Below are 19,351 nucleotides of genomic sequence, written 5' to 3' on the forward strand. Positions count from 1 at the left end.
ATGACAGAACATGTCCTGGCTAAAAATGTTTTTTTATTACCAGGACAAATGCTACTGGCAAACTAAGGGTACGGCTATGTGGGCATCTTTTGCCCCCATATATACCGATTTGTTTATGGCTTTTATAGAAGAACAGCTTATATATGATCCCTTACACAATCTTTATTTGTCAGAAATGGACATCTGGCGACATTACTTGGATGATTGTTGGCTTGTATGGAGAGGGGACTTGGAGTATTTACAGGAATTTGTGGAATACCTGAATGGGAATAAATGGGGTATTGAGTTTACCTGCACACAAGATCTAAATCACATCACTTTTTTGGATGTTCTTATAACCAAAAATACTGATGGATCTTTGGAGACGCAGGTGTTCCACAAATTTCCTGAATACAACTCCCTCCTCCATGCCAGTAGTCATCACCCGCCACATGTCATTCAGAATATACCGAAGTCTCAGTTCATGAGAATAAAACGCATTTGTTCTGATAAGGATCAGCATTATCATCATAAGAAGGATATGGTCAGGAGATTTAAGGAACGTGGATACAAATCTGGAGTGATCACTATGGCATGTAGGGAGGTTAGTGGTATGGATAGGCAGGAGCTGTTACAATATAAAGATAAATCTATCTCTGAACAAGCTTCCATCAGAATGATTAATACTTATGGTCGTAACACCAATGTTTTTTGTGAGGTTGTACAACAGAACTGGAACAAGCAGATGAGAAGATCAGGATGCTTATTTGGGACAAATGTCATTTTGGTTTCAGGAGGGGTAGGTCTTTGGCATCCCACTTCAATCATTATAAGGTGGCAGCACAGATGGTTACCCCTCTTCAACAATCTACCTTAATGGGAGATGTCCTTCAGGGCTGTTATAGTTGTGGCCAATGTGCACATTGCAATAGGCTCAATCTGACTAAAACTTTCAGTAGTCGTAATACTAGTCATGTTTATGACATTAAATTTTTTGCTAACTGCTTGTCTGATTGGGTCATATATTTAGCCACTTGTTCATGTTCAGCCTTTTATGTGGGACAGACGTCCAGGCCCCTGAAGTTCAGGATTAGTCAACACATGAGTGACATTAAATTGAATAGACTTACTAATGCATTATATAAACATGTGGTTGTTCATCCTTCAGCATCATTCAGATTCATGGTTATTGACATCATTAAGGGGGACAGAACTAATAAAATTGGTTGGCACAATATACTTAATAATAAAGAAAAAAGATGGATAATTAAACTAGGGGGTTTGATTCCCCCTGGACTGAATGAGCAATTGTGAGCAGCCAATGAATGTTCTTGTTACACATGGGTGTGTGTATATAAGGAGTGCTTGGTTTCTTGTTCAGTTACACTGAGGAAGGCTTTTTATGTATGCCGAAACCGGTCTGTATGTGTTAACTTTTTAATAAAAGTTACACCTTATACACCTTTTGTGCTGGCTTTTGTATTTTTGGATTACGGTTTCTTTAAGCCGTGCACTGCTGTACTTGCAGGCGAACCCACTAGACACATCAGTTAGAGCAAGAAAAAAGGATCCCCAATGGGGTACTTAGCTTTAGAAGACTACAGAATTATTCAATTCGGAAACGAAAACTTGGGTAGCAGCTGACCGGCAGTTGTGCAAACTGCTTCTGCTTCGGGCTCCTCCGCAAGAAAGACTGGTGTAATGGTGTTGGCTGCCTGTTTTTATACCCCTGATGACCTGATGTCAGTCCTGGAATGACAGCAACTGATGCAGAAATACTAAGTCTCTGGTATTCAGGCTGACTGAGGGCTAACTGCAAGCAGTGTGATGACTGCAACAGTGAAACATGAAGAACATCAGTGAACCACTTGAACATCTATATTTATGGTAAGTAGACACAGCTCTACTATCGTGCTTCACTGTTGCAGTATTAACTCCATGAGAGGACATCCCAAGCCAAAGGATGGGTGGTTGGAGAGATGAAGCTAAGTAGAATATAGAAGGACTTGCAGAACTCCAGAGCTGATCCTAGCCCTAGCTCTAGAACACGATAACAGGCTGTAATGTTTGAAAAAGTATGGCTTGAGGATTAGGTGGCTGCCTTCTGAACTTTCTTGGTGGGTACTCCTGAAGGCAGTTGTGGCTGGGGAAGAAAGAGTTCTGTTTTGATCTGGCACCTACTTACCATGGTGCTTGAAACAAAAACTGATACAGTTAGAGATCCACTTGGAGGCAGTTTGTTTGCTAACTGATGTAGCCAATTTATGGGGTACAAAAGCCACAAAATGTTTGTCTGACTTTCTGAAATGTTTTTGTCTTGTCCAAGTAACCCTACAGTTGTCTATGGAAAAAAGGGAGGTAAATGAGTGGTTTAATCAGGGACAGCTTAGTAACCACCTTAGGCATAAAGGTGGTGCTAGTTCTCAGAGAGAAGGGTTCTTTATACATCAGTGTCCATCATTTAGAGATCCTTCTATCTGAGGTGATGGCCACTAACAATACAGTTTTCCATGATAAGAACCAGATCCTAGCAGAGGCTGTGGGTTCAAAAGTGGCAGAGTGTGCTTTGCCAGTATAAACTGCAGTCTCAGGAAGAAGCAAGGGCTCTGGGGTGCTTGATGATTCAGGAAATGTTTCAAAGGCATGGAAAACAGAGGGAGTTGCATAGGCAAGTAAGCAGATATTGCATAAATGTGAATTTTAACTCATTCGTTTGTGCTGCCCCAGTACTGCTTGCTGGCAGCCAGCTGGGTAGCTTTGGAACCAGGCTAAGAAGGAGTCACTAAGGCCTATATCAGACAGTTTTTGAGTGTACTGTGTCTAACCATGTCAAAGGCTTTTGACGGGTCAAGGAAGGTGGCAGATACAAATTTGTCATTAATTCTGTGGTAGTTATCTGTACTGTTGAAGGACATAAGAGCTGTGGTGGCACTGTGATAGGGGCAAAAGCCATGTTGAGTAGCTGATAGGAAGTTGTGGGTATGCAAGTAGTCCATAATTTGGGTGTGTCTACATCTCTCCAGGATTTTGGCTATAGGAGATAGGATAGCTATTGGACGATAGTTTGTCAGTTCTGTGGAATTCCCCCTTTATGAAGAGGGGTTATATGTGATATTTTACATATTTCAGGGACAAGAGCTTTGGTCAGGGATCTGTTAATGAGAATGGATATAGGGTAGGCAACAGCATCAGCTGCTATTTGTAGGAGTTCTACTGGTAATTTGTCAGATGCTAGTGTTGTGGGCTTGAGTTTTTTAAGGTATTTTCTAATCCTGTCAGTGGAGATGGGCGGGAAGTAGAATATGCTGTTATTTCGAGGTGATATACAGGCTTCTGTAGGGGGAGGGTTGTTACAGATGTTTTGTTGAATGGATAGAGCAAAAATCATGCTAGTAAAGACTTTATTAAATTGTGTGACTATGGTTTCTGATGTGTTTTCAGAGGTAAAGAAGCGAGTACTACTTTCACCTGGTAAGACAATTTTGTTAATGGCTGCCCAGAACTTTTGAGGATTGTGCTGATGCTTTATTTGTAGATTACAGTAGTAGTTTTGTCAAGGTTTACTAGTTTTTTAGCTTTATTCTTGAGCTCCAGGAAGATCTGTTTAGTGGCTTGGGACCTGATTTTGTGCCAATGGTTCCGGGCTTGGTCCCTGGCTTTAAGGAGGGATCTGGTTTCCTTACTTATAAGCTTTGATTCTGATGGTTCAAGGAAGGGTGTGTAGATTCAGGCTATTTAGAAAGGTGGAATTAAAAAAATTGATGTCTTTGTTTAGGTCAAGATGTTTTAATGGTCTCCAGCTACAACATTTTAGGGCTGTAAAGAGGTTGTTGAGGTTAAGATTCTTCTTATTTTAATTATTTGGTAGACAGTTCTTTTGTTGCGATGGAAATGCTAAGCAGAAATGTTGTTAGATGGTCACTTAGACCATCAGGTAGGCAGCCTGTATGAGCGGGATGGGATGGTCTGTTTCTTAGTATCCGGTCAAGGATTGATTCCCTGTTAGTTGATTTGTCTGATCTGGTTGGAGTTTGGATGGTTTGTGTAAAACCATGAAGGTTAATATGATTTATGGGTACATGAGAGTCGCATGTAAGCCAATCAGTGTTAAAGTCTCCCAGGATAATAGTTTCATGTTGGAGTGATGTTTAGGACCAATGGAGTAGGTTCTCAAGAATAGCTATATTGTTTCCAGGTGGTATATAGCATCCAATTATATTTATTAGCTTGTTTGAACTGAGTTTTAGTTGGGCAAAAAGTGTTTCTGCTTTGTCCAGGTTGGGATGTTTCATATTTAAAGTCTCTACTGTGAGATGATTTTTATATAATAAGGCAATACCTCCAACCTTTCTTGTTAATTCTATCTTTTCTTAGAATGTTATATCCTGGTGGGATAATTTCCTTATCTATGATGTGTGGTTTAAGCCATGTCTCTGTTCTAACAACTATGTAGAGTGTACAGTGATAGACGGGCATGCAGGTTGTGAATTTTATTCGAGATGCTTCTAATATTAATGTTAAATAACAGTAGATCAGTTGATTTTCTGGGGAGATAAGTAAGTTGATGGAGTGGTTAGGAATTTGGGAGGTGGGGGGTGTTTAAAGAAGTTGATGGACCAAAGTCTGGATGACTGTCACAGCAGCAAGATGGTTTGGCGGCTATGTGGACAATAGTCTTTAGTATTTTTATTATGTCTCTGTCATATTGTTGGGAGAGTGTAGCTGTGTGGTGATAAGGTAGTACTATAAAAGGAGCACAGTCAATGGGACAGGGATTGAAAATAGCAGAGGAGATAGGTAAGTGGTGTAGGCTAGTGTAAGACAGGTTTGGGAGCTGTAGAATAGTAGGGAGGAGATTCTTGTAGGTGGGTGTGGTAAGAGGTCAGAAGAAAAGTGATGATAAAGTGATTAGAGAAGCTATGTGTAGTAGTGGCATATTGCGATAGGTTAGTATGGGATGTGCTGAATGAAATATAGTTAAGTGAGTGAGAGTAGGTAGGTAGAAGTGTGCTGGGGGAGTCCAGAAGGAAGGTTATAGGGGTGGGGATAAGAGAGGAAATAAAAAGAAGTTATTGTGGATATTAAAGTAATTAGATGGTTGGGCATGGGTAGTTTCAGGTGTATCAGATGGTATGAGCCTGTGTTTATGATTGGTTAGAGGAGCTGGGAGAGACTGTGGCTAGTGTCGGATAAGAATATGGGTAGTGGGGTGGGTGGGAATTGGGGGTAGGGTAAGGGAGCAGAGTGAGCCAGAGCATTGCGTGGGCGAACGGAGCGGGGGAGAGCTGAGAGCCAGGGATCTTAAGGAAAACAATCAATCAGTAACAAAAGGTAAGAAACCTCTTAAAACCTGTGTGGTACATCATTACCTGGCTTAAACAATACATCCTAGTGTGTTTTTTCAAACTGAGGTGGGTAGTTAAACACCAAGCAGGGTGCGCTCTGGGGCAAAACACTAGTACAGGATAAAGGTGGTCTGTGCACAGGCTAGAATGCACTATTGGGATAGCTTAATAGTCTACAGCAGAGTTTGGGGGACAAGGGTGATAAGAAAGCAGATAAAGTGATACTATTTTTGTCCAGTTTTGTGAGGTTTCAGCCAGTAACTAGTAGTTTATTGGTCGTTTTGGGCCAGTTTCTAGCTTTTTCCAGCCCCCTGGTATAAAACGCGCTAAACGCGCGTTAGCGCGATTTAGCGCGGAGCTGCCACTGTTGCACACTAGGGCAGCGCCGGTTAAGCAGGTTTAAACTATTCGGGCTACCTAAAGTCCACTCTTCAAATTTTCCCTTAAAACTACCTTCCTCGAACTATACTACTGATCAAATCAGCGTATCCTATAACTAAAAAGATCATCTCTACTTGACTCCAAGTAGACTATTCTCTATCTATTAAACCTAGCACTTGCTCCTACAGTACTTATTACCTTGATACGGCACTCTTGTCATAGATAGTACCCCATTTCTCGGTCACCCACGTCCCCCGGAATCTTTTTTTTAAAGTTTTTCGTCTACCCTTCTAGCATGTCGAGGGATCAGTTGCTAGTGTCCTCTCCTGCTCAGCTGGTGAACCTGGGAATATTGAGGCAATGTTTCAATTGCCTCATGTACACAGACAACCCTCTCCTCCTCCCACAAAACACAAATACATGCGAGAGATGCAACTATACGGCCAAACTGGAGGCTGAGCTCTCTCAACATAGGACTGGCAAGACCAGTCAGGAGGAGAAGGTTACCACACACACTATAGACCCAGTCTCACATAGTACCATTACAACCTCAAATCATACACATAAACACACAAAGACATACTCGGAGGCTCTGATCAAAAATCTACCAAAACAGCAGAGGCCACCAAAGCAGACACCCAAACAACCACCACCTCAGAACACAACACCCGCAACACATAGACCTCACAGTCAGAGTGTCAAACAGTCACAGCCCTTAAGGCCAAACACAATGCCAGACACACTAGTCATTGGTGACTCCATAGTCAGACACACTGACGTCCTGCTCACCAGACTGAGTAAGGAGAAGGTCACAGTAAGCTGCCTGTCGGGCGCTAGAATCCGCCACATAACGCAAGCACTCAGGTCTCTAAACAGCAGGTACAAATATGACTCAGTCATTGTCCATGCTGGTGTAAACGACCTGAGACGTACCTCCTTGGACTACATGAAAAGAGACATTGAGGAGCTCTCTGATTATGTAGCCCAGGCAGGTATGACCCTGACCTTGAGCAGTATCCTACCTTCACCAAGAATGATGCCACAATACAGAGATAAGATGATCAGCTTTAACAATTGGCTTAAACACTGGTGTCATTCAAAGGGGATCCAGTATCTGTCTGCCTGGGATGACATGCTGGACAAGCCACGCTGCTTCAAGGGATGGCTTGCACCTGTCACCCTGGGATTCCGGATATTGGCAAAGGCTCTTGCCACCCCATAGTGCCTTTTTAGGCAAGGCTCAAATTCTAAACCTACCACCCTAGAACACAAAAAGGAAAAAACTAAGGGTAATGCTGCTCAATGCCAGAAGTCTAAATCTCAAAATGCACGCACTTGAGGCCCTTCTCAGTATGGAGAACATCGATGTCTGTGCTGTGACAGAAACCTGGTTCAAGGCTCCTGAGAGCACCCCAGCGCTATCAGGTTTTACCTCATATCATGCGTTCCGGCCCCAAAATCCGGACAATACCAAGAAAGGAGGGGGGGTATCCATATTCATCAAGGACACCCACACCTCAAGACTGGTGGCAACGCACGATGCATCGGAGACCATCCAGGTGCAATTAACCATAGGCAAGACTGCTCTGCAAATTGTAGCATGTTACAGGCCACCCTCACAAACTCAGGAAACTCACATGGCCTTCCTGAAAACACTAGAGGGGATAAATGTATCACCAAACACCATCATACTAGGTGACTTCAATTACCCTAATATAGACTGGGAACACTACTCAAGCCCAAAAGTTCCTGGAATTCATAAACTCAAATGCCATGGAACAACTAGTCACCATCCCCACAAGAGGAGATAACATACTTGATCTCATCATCACGAACATGGGAGCACAATGTTCAACACCGGAAGTATACCCCTCACTGGTGAGATCAGATCACAAACTAATCTCGCTGGAGGTCCTCATCCCACCCCCACCTGAAATAAAAAAGACCACAGTAAAGAACTTCTCAAAAGCCGACTTCACACTTCTAAAGACTAGTGTGGTCTCCTTTCAGGCCCCTGAGCTGGCGGAAAACAATACTCAAGCCGCTGAATCACTTACAAATGCCTTCTACCAGCACCTGCAGGACTGCATGGATAAGGCAATCCCAAGCAAAACAAAGACTCTTTGTACCAAAGGCAAGCGTCCAGTCTGGTGGACCCCAGCCATAAACAAACTCTACAACAAAAGGAGGAAGCTACTATAAGATAGAGCAAAATCCTTAAAAGGTAAGACACCCTTGATCACTATAAGTAAAAAACTAAGAGCTCTCATAAAATCATCCAAAGCAAATTTCGAGAGAAAAATAGCTAAAGACTCAAAAGACAATCATAAGGCCTTCTTTAGCTATGTTAGAAACCTAGGAGGAAACTCCCAGATATGCTCAGAACTAGTTCAAAATGATGTGAAGATTACTGATCCTACAGACATTGCCAACATACTGGCTGACAGGTTCAGTGCAAACTTCTCCCCTCCCCAAAAGGAGAGATATCTATACCAAACGAGTGCTGCCCCCCAAACATCTCCAGCGCCCAAGTGAGAACTGCTCTCTCCAAAGCAAAAAACACAGCATCCATGGGACCTGATGGTGTTCCCGGCTGTGTGCTCCACGAACTCAATGAGGAATTAAACCCACAGCTAGGACAGCTGTTTAATCAAAGTCTTACCTCTGGATACGCACTCCAGGGAGTGGCGCACTGCAACTGTGGTCCCACTTCACAAAGGCGGTGCCTCCACAGACCCTGGAAATTACCGGCCCATTAGCTTGACAAGCCTCATCTGCAAAGCCATGGAGAGGATCATAATGGACCTCATAAATAAAGACATAGGGAATTTGCAGACTTTGGATCCAACCCAGTTTGGCTTTGTCAAAGGCAGATCATGCCTTTTAAACTTGGTTGACTTTTTCGAAACAGTCACCAAAGCCATTGATGAGGGAAAGGCAGTCCATACAGCCTACCTCGATCTGGCTAAGGCCTTCGATACAATACCCCACTCGGGTATCATTGAAAAACTCATCAGCTTAAATGTTAACCCATACATCACAAGATGGGTTGCAAACTGGCTGAGTGACAGAACCCACAGGGTCAGAGTTGCTGGCGCCATGTCAGACTCAAAGCCTGTCACAAGTGGTGTCCCACAGGGCTCAGTCCTGGGCCCACTCTTGTTTGGCATCGACTTTTCCAAGTACAAGCAAACACAGGAGGGTTATGGCTGACAAAGTTTGCAGATGACTGCAAACTGGGCCATAGTTGAAAACACATCTGACACAGATATCCTTCAGAAGGGTCTCACAGAAGCGGATAACTGGTGCCAGAGCCACGGCCTAAAGTTAAATGTCAAAAATGCATAGTCATACCCTTCGGGAAAAACAAGGTTACCCCTAGCTACCAAATAGGTGGCAATCCACTGAGCACAGAAGAAGTTATCAGGGACCTGGGGACCCAGGTTGATAGTAGTCTGTCATTCGACACCCATGTAGCTAAAGTAGTTAGGAAGTCCTTCTACATTGCCCACCTTATCATGAAGGGATTCTCATCTAGATCAAGGGAGGTCATAGTCTCCCTTTACTCATCACTCATCAGACCAATGATTGAGTACAATGCCCCATTCGGAATGTATCTGACCCGACACTTGCAGCAGCTGGAGAGGCCACAAAAGTTCCTCACCAAAAGGATAAAGGGTCTCAAAATCTGTCCTATGCTGCCCGACTGAAAGAACTCCAGCTCTATTCAGTCGCCACCGCTTGCTCAGAGGTGACCTTTGCCTAACATACAAGGCCATGTCAAACCCAGATTTGATGAATATGCTTCACCTCAAAAAATCTAGATCCATCAGAGCCACAAGGGCGGGAGACTTAAACCTCGACACGGCTATTAATAGGACGTGCTGGAGGGATAGATTCATCACCCAAAGACTCCCTATGCTGTGGAACAAAATCCCGGTACATGTGAGGCAGAGCACCTCGCTGGCCTTGTTCAAGAGAAATCTTGACCAATGGATGGGAGATCGCAGATATACCCCAGGAATTACCTCAGTGTCACTGCTCGACAGAGGCACAGCAAAATAATGGGTATAGTTCCCCATACTAAAGGGGTGGCGTAAGCCACAAAACGATGGGCTAGGCTTATAAATGCCCTCGGGCAGATAGCCTAGTATGAACCTATGAACCTAGAGCACCAGCATCCTATGTGCACACCTCAGCAGACCAGCGAGTTAAGCTTAAATGAGATCTTACACAGGTGAGCTAAGCAAATTTAGTGTAAACACAACCAGAACTCATCTCTCAGGGGTACATACAATAATCTGCAGGGCAGTCACCGCCATGCAGGGTATACTTGTTGGATTTGCTTGTGTTTCAGCAGGTTGAAAGGTGGTTCAGTAAGAATGGGGCTGAGTTGAATAATTTGCATGGCAGGCAGGGTAGTCATTATCTTCAGTTCTAATTTCTACTGGTACTGAATTCCCTAGTGAAGTTACACAGGCTGAGTAGCCAAAATCACATCAGTGATTTGAGTATTTGGCAGTAGTTAATACAAGTTTTTGTTGTAATGTTAACAGTGATTTGGGTGAGTTGTAGGCTTGAATGAGATGGTGCAATGCAGGACATTTATTGGGTTTTTTGATGATACTGTAAATGAATTGAACTGTGCGATGGTTAAGGTTAATTTACAGATCTAGCCAATCCATGTTTTCTTGTGCCTAGCAATGATGTGTTCTGTAAGGAAAATTAGCTGCAAATATGGCTATCTTGTAGGTTTATTCAAACTTGAGGATTTGGGTTTTACCCATAAATGAATTAGCATAGCTGATGAATAGAGGAGTGCAGGAAGAAAGATTATTCGGGTTGTTGTATGTTTACCTCTCAAACTCTTAGTGCAAGAAATCTGGACAAAGCTTAAAATAATGGGGGGACAAAGGCACAAAAATAAGGACAGGTTTTAAATATTGCTCTTATAAACTTAGAAAGTTGCTAGAATACTTTGGATTTGTGTTATGATGCATTGTGTGAAGGATATGAAGTGTGAAACACAAATGTGTGTCATTATTTAGTGACTTCAAGTCTCAATGATTTGCCAGAAAACACACATTTTATGAGAAACATATCAAAACTACGAGGCAAAAATCTGTACATTTTGAGAAAATATGGACAGTTGAAAGGTATGGCTGTATGTCATTCATGCTCTGGTAAGTAGGTTTCTGCTTTGCATAGAATTCCAAACTTTCTATTTGTTACACATATAGGGTAATGTATGTGATGACTGAACTTCATTTGCTGTTCTATGATAAGTAGTAGTTTTATGCGTAATACTTATTCCAGCAACTTCTGAATGAAGAAAAAAAAAAACACAGAAGCTGTACTTCCACAGACTCAGCCTGTGATGAAAGAGGAGGAGCAGCCCATCCTAGAAGAAGAAAGAACAACACTAAGGAAAATGGAGTCAGGTAAAGCAACAAGCTCAGATGAGGTCAAGGCAGATAAGATCAAGATGTTGGGCAAGTTGGAGAAGAAAGGTCTTCAGACGGCACTCATTGCAGTATAGAGAGGGAGGTGCATCCTAGATAACTGGAGAATAAGCATTCTAGTCTCGGTGTAGAAGAACAAAGTGGACATTCACTCCTGTGGGTAGTACAGAGGTATCAAACTCCTTTCACACTGCATGAAATTTCTGGAGAGGGTGATTGAGAAATGAATATACACAGTAGTAGAAAGTAAATGGGAGAAAAGCAGTTCAAATTCAAACTAGAATACAGCATAATCAACCCAACTGGCCATTCCTAGACTTGGGGAAAGCTTATGACAAGTCCCAAGAAAGCTGATTTGGGAATTTCAAAGATGGTTCAAAAGTGCCATAAACACAGGTGGAATCAGTGCAAGCTTTGTACAATTACCCAATGCCAAGTGCGAACAGGATTCAGCCTCACAGACAGGTTCCCAGTGGGAGTGGGTGTGCAATCAGGTTTCAGCTCTGAGCCCACTGTAGCCCTTACTAGTGATGGACTACTTTAGTAAACAAGCTGGGGTTGGGGAATATTAACAAAGCTTTTTCATTCTGGTTACTAGCTTTTTCTGGCATTAACAAAGCTGCTATATGCAGATGATGTGGTATTAAAGGCAGACGCTGAGCAGGAACTTCAGCAAATAACAAGCGAATGGAATGCATCACCCACAGACAGGGTTTTGAATCGAGTCTAGCTGCACTGAATACAGAAGTGAAATATTTTCTGATTTTTTTTTAAATGAAGGAGAACTCCCATTACTCGATTTAAGACTGTGTTAGTTGGTACGTGGGGACCAAGTCTAGAATACTGTGTCTACCTGTTAATGTCTGCTCTGGTGAAATTAGTGACTCACTGGGTAAGTCCAAATAGGTTATCAGTATTTGTTTCTCTGATCATCAAATCTGTTCGAGTCTCCTCAGATAAGAATGTTTTGGATAGTACTGGTAATCCAAAACTGAATATTTTCAAATGTATTGATGTTGTTTGCCATGGGGATTAGAAGGTAAATATATTATACCTATGTGTACGAGATTGTGTTGGTTTGTTTGAATAGTTGTCAGTAGGATTTCTGAGCTGTCAAACTGCTGGACAGTTGTATTACATTTGGTTACTTTTACTTTGAATGCAATAGTCTTGCACCTTTTACTCTTTTGTTTATATGATTTTGCTTAATATATCAAAATCCAGGGGTATAATTTATTTGTGTGAGGAAATTTTATCAAGGTTTTGGTAAATGCTAGTATGTCAGCCTTTGTTGGGATATCAAGCTGTGTAACTCAGAGTGTACTGCAGATACTTGTAGCAGATCTCTATGGCAGAAGTTTTTTTATTGTAGTACGAGGGGACAGGATTTATTTCTGTGTTCACTGAGGTTATCAGGGACTGGTTTATGATTTAGTAAGAGAAGCTCACTTAGTTAAGGCAGTGTCTGAAAATGGTCCAGTCTACCTATCCAATCAGCAAAGTAAAATAAATAAAACAAAACAGACTATCCATTTTGGTACATTTTCTACCTAGTTAGGGAGATGTACTTCATGATATATAGGTTAGTGCTGTTCAATTGGAAAAGTGCAACGTTCAGCAATATTGTATGTAACTGAGATTTGATAGGGTTTTGTGTATGTATGTGATTTTGTAGCGAGATGACAATGAAGTGGTGCAGAAAGATGAAAGAATAAATGTGATAACCCAGAGGGATGCCAATTAGAGTCCAGCTATAGCTAATCAATGCACACAACTGCACATTGGTCCTGGTCTTCTACACCTATGGACATACAAAGGTAAGTGTAGGAATTAATAGAATTTGAACAAAAATAAATGTTGCAATGGTTAAGGAACTAGCATTTCTGTAAATTAAGGAGCTGTAACTAATTCAAGACAGACCAAAGCAGAGCTTCCAGTTTCCAATGCTGATATAGTTATCTCATTAGTGTCTTCCTCAGTACAAAGCAGCTCGGTTAACAGAGGTATACAGAATGACCACATTATCTGTTATATAGTCAGAGAAAGTGGTCTCAGCGTCTTGCAAGATAAGAACAAGAAACTCCACTCACTACAAGCGCTTCACACTTTGGAAAACCTATGTGTGCTTAGTGATTGAGACTTGGTTTAAAATAGCAGTCAGCTCTCTGGTTGTGCAGGGTTATAACACTTTCCACACATTTAAATGAACTATTGCACAGGCGGGGAAAAAGGTAGAGGTGTCTCAATCTACATCCAGAAGAGACTCAGAGACTCGCATCAAGGCTGGTTAGGGAGCATGATGCGTAATGCACTAGAGCTTCCTCATGTCTGAAGAACTATCAAAAAATGTCCCGTATCATGTATTAGCTAGCTACAGAACTCCCTCTATGACACAAGAAAGCCACAACATGCATCTACAGGAACAAGATTCACTCAGCATTAAACCCAATACTATTTTCCTTGGTGATCGGCTGGGAAACCTACACCACTAATAGTGCACAAAAGAACAGAGATTCCTGGACTTTGCCAGTACAAATGCCCTGAAACCATTAGTCACAGTACCTACTGGGGGGAATAACATCTTGGATCTTGTTCTATGGGAGCATCTTGCACCGTCCCTTGTGTATCTTCATCGCTTATTGGGTCTGACCATAAAGCAGTCTTCTTTGAATTAAAACTGGAACCAGAGATCCCTTCCACCCAAGGCAGATTTAAAAATTTATTTTAGACAAACTACCAACTCCTCAGTGATACATTAGCAAGCCTCAAATCCCCACCAAACCCAGTTAATTCCATTGAATATGCAGAAATGTATACCATCACACTCTACTAGCATTCATATAGATACAGAATCAACTGTACCTCATAGGAACAAGTGCAGGCCAAACCCCAGAAACAAACCCACATAGTGGAACCATAATATTAAGCTTCAATACAAAAGGAAAAGAATTTTGACCAAAAGTAAGAAGAGCAAATCCTAGAATGTTACAGCCATTGTCATTGAAATAAAGTAAGGAGCTTAATAACATCCATCAAAGCCAGTTTTGAGACTAAAATAGCTACCAAGCAAAGGACAGTCACAAGGAATTTTTAATTATATATGAAATCTCAAAAGCACAACACAGCAATGCTCTGAATGGATTATGAATCATGTTACCTACACTGAGGCTGAAGACACAGCAAAACTACTGGCAGATAACTTTAGCCACTTTTCTCTTCTTAGTCTGTCACTCAAGATATAACTGAAACTGGATCACCTATCACATGAGACCAAGTCTTAAAAATACTATTAAAACCTAAAAATACTGCATTGATGGGTCCTGACAATATCCCTGGCTGCATGTTAAATGACAAGAAGCATGATTTAGTCACACCCATACAGGTTTTATATCAATCGAACTGAGAACCGCTACAGTCATTCCCCCGCATAAGTGAGGACCATCTACAGACCCAGGTGATTATAGACCCATAAGTCTGACCAGCCTTATATGCAAAGCCATGGAAATACTTATCATGGAATTAATCAACCAGGATATAGGGAACCTCCAAACACTTGACCCATCTCAGTTTTGGATTCATCAAAGGTAGGTCATGCTTACTCAGCCTGGTGAGTTCTTTTTTTTTTTTTTAAAGGACACCAAAGTAATGGAATAAAGGCAAAATGGTACACACCAAATACCTCAAACTGGCCAAAGCTTTTGACACAATTCATCACTGAGGCATAGTAGAAAAGCTAAATATACTGGGAATAAACCCCTATGCTACCCACTGGATTGCTAACTGGCTCACAGATAAGATGCAGATAACCAAAATAGGTGATGTCACCTCCACAAAGAGACCAGTCACCTGTGGAGTCCACTAGGGTTCTGTGCTGGAATCTCTCTGTTTGGCATTTACTTTTCTTAAGTAAAAGCCAGTACCAAAGTGCTCTGGCTGACTAAGTCTGCAGATGACTGCAAGCTAGGAGGAGTCACCGAATCCCCAAATGACTGATTCATTCTACAGAAAGGTTTGCCTCAAATTAATAGCTGGTTCCAAAATCATGGACTAAATCTAAGTGCCAAAAAATGCATTATTGTTTCCTTTGAGAAGTCATCTACTCCAGGAAGCTACCACAGTGGCAATACACTCAAGAGTTAACAGAGTTATTCAAGATTTGGGAGATTATGTGGACAGTGATCTAACTTTTGACCAATGTGTCTACTGTTGTAAGAAAGTCCTTCTATACTGCACACCTTATAAATAAAAGGATGTTTGGATTTAGGGATGTCAATGTTCTCCTTTATTCATCCCTCAGTAGGCCAGTCACTGAATATAACAACCCCTTTGGTATGCATCTGTCCAAACACATGCAACGATTGAACACCCACACAGATAACTTACTAAACGAATATAAGGCCTAAAATATCATGTCCTACATGGACCAACTCAAAATCCTGTTGCTATACTTTGTACCCTACAGACTGCTAAGAGGTGACCTATGTCTGGCATACAAGGCATCCTCCCTCTCCCTACTGATGGATTTACTGCACATTAGCAAGTCAAATATCATCAGAAATAATTGATCTAGGGAGTTAACCCTCTTCTGCAACATCAATAGAAATGTTTGGAGGGAAGGGTATATCTCTCAGAGAATAACGCTGCTATGGAAAAGACTCCCCATCTACATAAAACAAAGTTCATCCTTGCCCATTTTCAACTGCAACTTTGATCTATGGATGGGAAACAGAAAATTTACCCAAGGACTGCCTCCTACATTACTAATGGACTGAGACTGCACCTAAATGCCCATCCCATCTCATAACCCCTCAAATTATCTATGGCATGATCCCAGTTATTCTCATTAGGGGTAATGTATAATTATCAACCATGGGATGGGTGAGGTCAATCTATAAACAAATGGGGTAGGTTATTTCAAGCACACAAAGGGAAACTGCCTTGGCTTAAAATAGCCTTGGCCTAGTAGTTACCTGGTGTAGTGGCACTGGTAATGTAAAGCATTTTTTCATGCAGTCTTCATCATTGCATAGATGCAAACTAGGACATGGACCTGCTAAAGCAGTTTCTTCAGATGCTTTCTTTATCACTGGTTCAACAATAAAAAGGAAAGTTGCATGCAAGCCAGTGATTGATTATCTGTAAGCCATTTTTTACTGTACAAGTTCTGATCAGCTACCTATTTGAGAAGAAATCTGATAAACATGATGTATGCTTTTTGTGTCAGTCTGAACAGTGTAAATTAGTGTTAAGTATTTTAAATATATATTAAACACCACTACCTCACAGCCAAAATCTCTCTCATTATGCTTACAGGCGGCTCCCTACTGAAATGTCAGCACTCATAATGCTGAGTAGTGACAAGCCGAAAAAAGACCGAATACCCAGAAGACTGAATTTCAAAAATGGCTCTTGTCTTTTAAACTTCTTTTTTTAAAGGGGCAACCCCCCCCCCCCAGAACCCCACCTCTGAGATCACCATTCCTTGGAGGAAACAGAAAATTCGTACAAATGGCATCTCTGACTTAGTATAGGCTTGAAGAACATTCAGTCTCCATATTTTGTGATTTGCTCTAGCAGGTCCTGACATTTCAAACGGTTATCTTACTGGCTCTTGCACAAGCAACTAACAAAAGCATGCTGTAAAATGTAAGCTTTCCTTCTTTATAAAATGAACACTGTTTTCACACGGTTAGCCCCTTAAATGCTTTGATTAAAAAAATAACCATAACCTTTCAAAGAATAGCACAACAAAGTATATCAACAACATAAATATGACAGGCTCTGTAGTGCACAAACTTAGTCTAACAAACCTTTTTAAACTGGGCTGCTGGGTTTGCCCAAATTGGAGAGGCTTCCTAAGTCCTTGGTATAACATATACAGCTATACGTTACATATACAGTATGCACATACACCTACATGAGTAAATAAAGTGAGTTCTTACCTTTCTTTTCCTGTGGTGGTCTGTCAATGCCTTTTCGGTGTTCTTTTTCATACTTTTCTTTGTGCTGGAAGACTCTATCACATCTGACTTTCTGGAGCAGTCTTTTTTTCCAGGTGGATTAGGAATTCTTGAAAGCAGACTCAAATCAATTTTTACAATCAATGTAAGTGGCATGCCATTTACCTTGTCTGACACTGACATGCTTTCATTAGAGAATGGCATTTGCTTATACTGCTTTGGTTCCTTGTTTTCTCTTTTCTGATCATTAGATCGGTTTGAAACTGTGGGAGCTGAAGGAAGCTCACAAGAGTAAGATGGCACATCCTCTCTGTCAGAGTCATAGCCAGATGACAGTAATAATGTTGACTGATCCACACCCTTGTGTTTAGTACTGAAAGATGACACACTGACCGGTAAAGGCTTTGGCTGCTTTTGTTCTGACAGCTCACCAACTCCATCCTTTTTCACTTTAAGTTTCACCTCTGAGGAAGTAATTTTTGTACTGCATAGCTCAGGCTCACTTTTTTTCTTGATACTGCTCTCTGCATCTTCAGATGTAAAGATCTTTGGAGGTTTCTTTAGCTGCTTTGTATCAGCTAATTGTCTCCGAGAAGTGTCATCATTTTGAGAAAAGTTTTTTTTACAGTTCTCCCTGCTCAAACTCTCACCTTCTGCAAAAAGTGTCTCACTATTCACATTTATGCAATATGGATCATGAGACTTACAATGGTCCAAAGGTACATTTGTCCTACAGTGGTCTGAGAGCTCCTGTTGATCATGGTCGTCACTCAGAGCATTGCTTTCAGCTGTTGGGTTTACCCTTGGCAACCAATTATCCAATTGCCAACTGTTCACTCTTGGAGGACCTGGCTATTTGGATTAAAGAATAAGATTAGTTGTTGTAATGCATACTTTAAATAAAAAAAGTTAAAAATGTCATACTTTGGAAGTATAATATAAGAATATAAAAGTATACAGAAGTATGCATCTTTATTCATGTGTGTGTGTGTGTGTGTGTGTGTGTGTGTGTGTGTGTGTGTGTGTGTCCAATATTCTGTTTATGATTTAGACATCCAAGCTATGATGTCAAAAGTCATCCTATTTTACCTCAATAAAGGCATCATCTGGCTTCAATCTTTCCTAGTCAGTGTCCTCATTTACTGTTACAAGCTCAAGCCATGCCACCTGACATGAGGAAACGCCTCTAAAGTTACTGATGGTGTAACAGATAGGTTCTTCCTTATTTCTAGTAAATGTTATAGCAAGTAAATTCATAATACGTACAAGCAGGGGTGTAACCAAATACCTATTTGTACACCAAGCTTCCATATAGTTGTCCCTACTACAATACTAGTCGTTCATATGGTATGTGTTCTAAACTTATAGTGAAAGCATGCAGCACATACACAAAAATTTGTATACTAGAACCTTTTAATTAAATGCCTACTAAAAAGAAAAAATACACAGCTGTGGACACATCCTCTTTTTCAGGCTCACACATACCCTTTCTATTTTATTTGTATGTTTGAAAAATGGCAAAAGTACCCTCAATAAAGTCAACACACTATCACCTTAAAAATGTATTTGTACAACATGGCATATCTCTCAACTCTTAGCACAAGACATCTGGACAAAGCCAAAAAATAATGGTGGGGCAAAGGCCCAAAAATAGGGACAGAATTTAAATATTACTTTTATAAACATAGAAAGTTGCTAGAATAAAAAGTGTTGCATTAGAATTCATTTTCTGAAGGATATGAATTCTGAAACTCACATTCTCAATGGTTTGCCAGAAAACAACAAATTTTATGAGGAGCAGACCAAAATTATGTGGCAAAAATCTGGACATTCTGTGAAAATCTGGACAGTTGAGAGGTTTGCATCATGACTTGAATAACAGACATACTCTGTATTAATCTAGCAGATATATTCTTAGACTCCCTAACTAACCATCATCCCAAATACCTCATCTGAGACCATAACAAACCCTGCAACTGTACAATGCAATGCATTGAAAATTCTAAATTTGGCAAAGACATATTCCTAAATACCTTAAAATACAGCTATTGGGCACCAATAAAAAAACTTACCTTAGAGCAGTCCACTATCCTGCCATACTGAACCAGCAAGCCCCTGTTAACATGTAAAACTAAACAGCTACTGAGAATGGACAAAGGCTTTCATGACTGACAAAGTTAAAAGTCCCTCTAACGAGCAAAAATACAGCCAACTAAGAAAACTA

The 19,351-nt window shown here is 41.0% G+C and overlaps 1 protein-coding gene across 1 annotated transcript in view; it reads right to left on the reverse strand.

Annotated features, from left to right (window-relative positions):
- LOC122792791 (AF4/FMR2 family member 1-like) overlaps positions 1 to 19,351 on the reverse strand; it is a 1,648,712-nt gene that overhangs the window by 961,146 nt on the left and 668,215 nt on the right. The window contains exon 8 of the mRNA XM_044060361.1: positions 17,110 to 17,979. Within this exon, the coding sequence (XP_043916296.1) occupies positions 17,110 to 17,979 (870 nt within the window). The remainder of the gene's footprint in view (positions 1 to 17,109; positions 17,980 to 19,351) is intronic.

Source organism: Protopterus annectens, chromosome 2.part0, assembly GCF_019279795.1.
Source record: "Protopterus annectens isolate FY-2018-M chromosome 2.part0, PAN1.0, whole genome shotgun sequence".
NCBI classification, from domain to species: Eukaryota; Metazoa; Chordata; order Ceratodontiformes; family Protopteridae; genus Protopterus; species Protopterus annectens.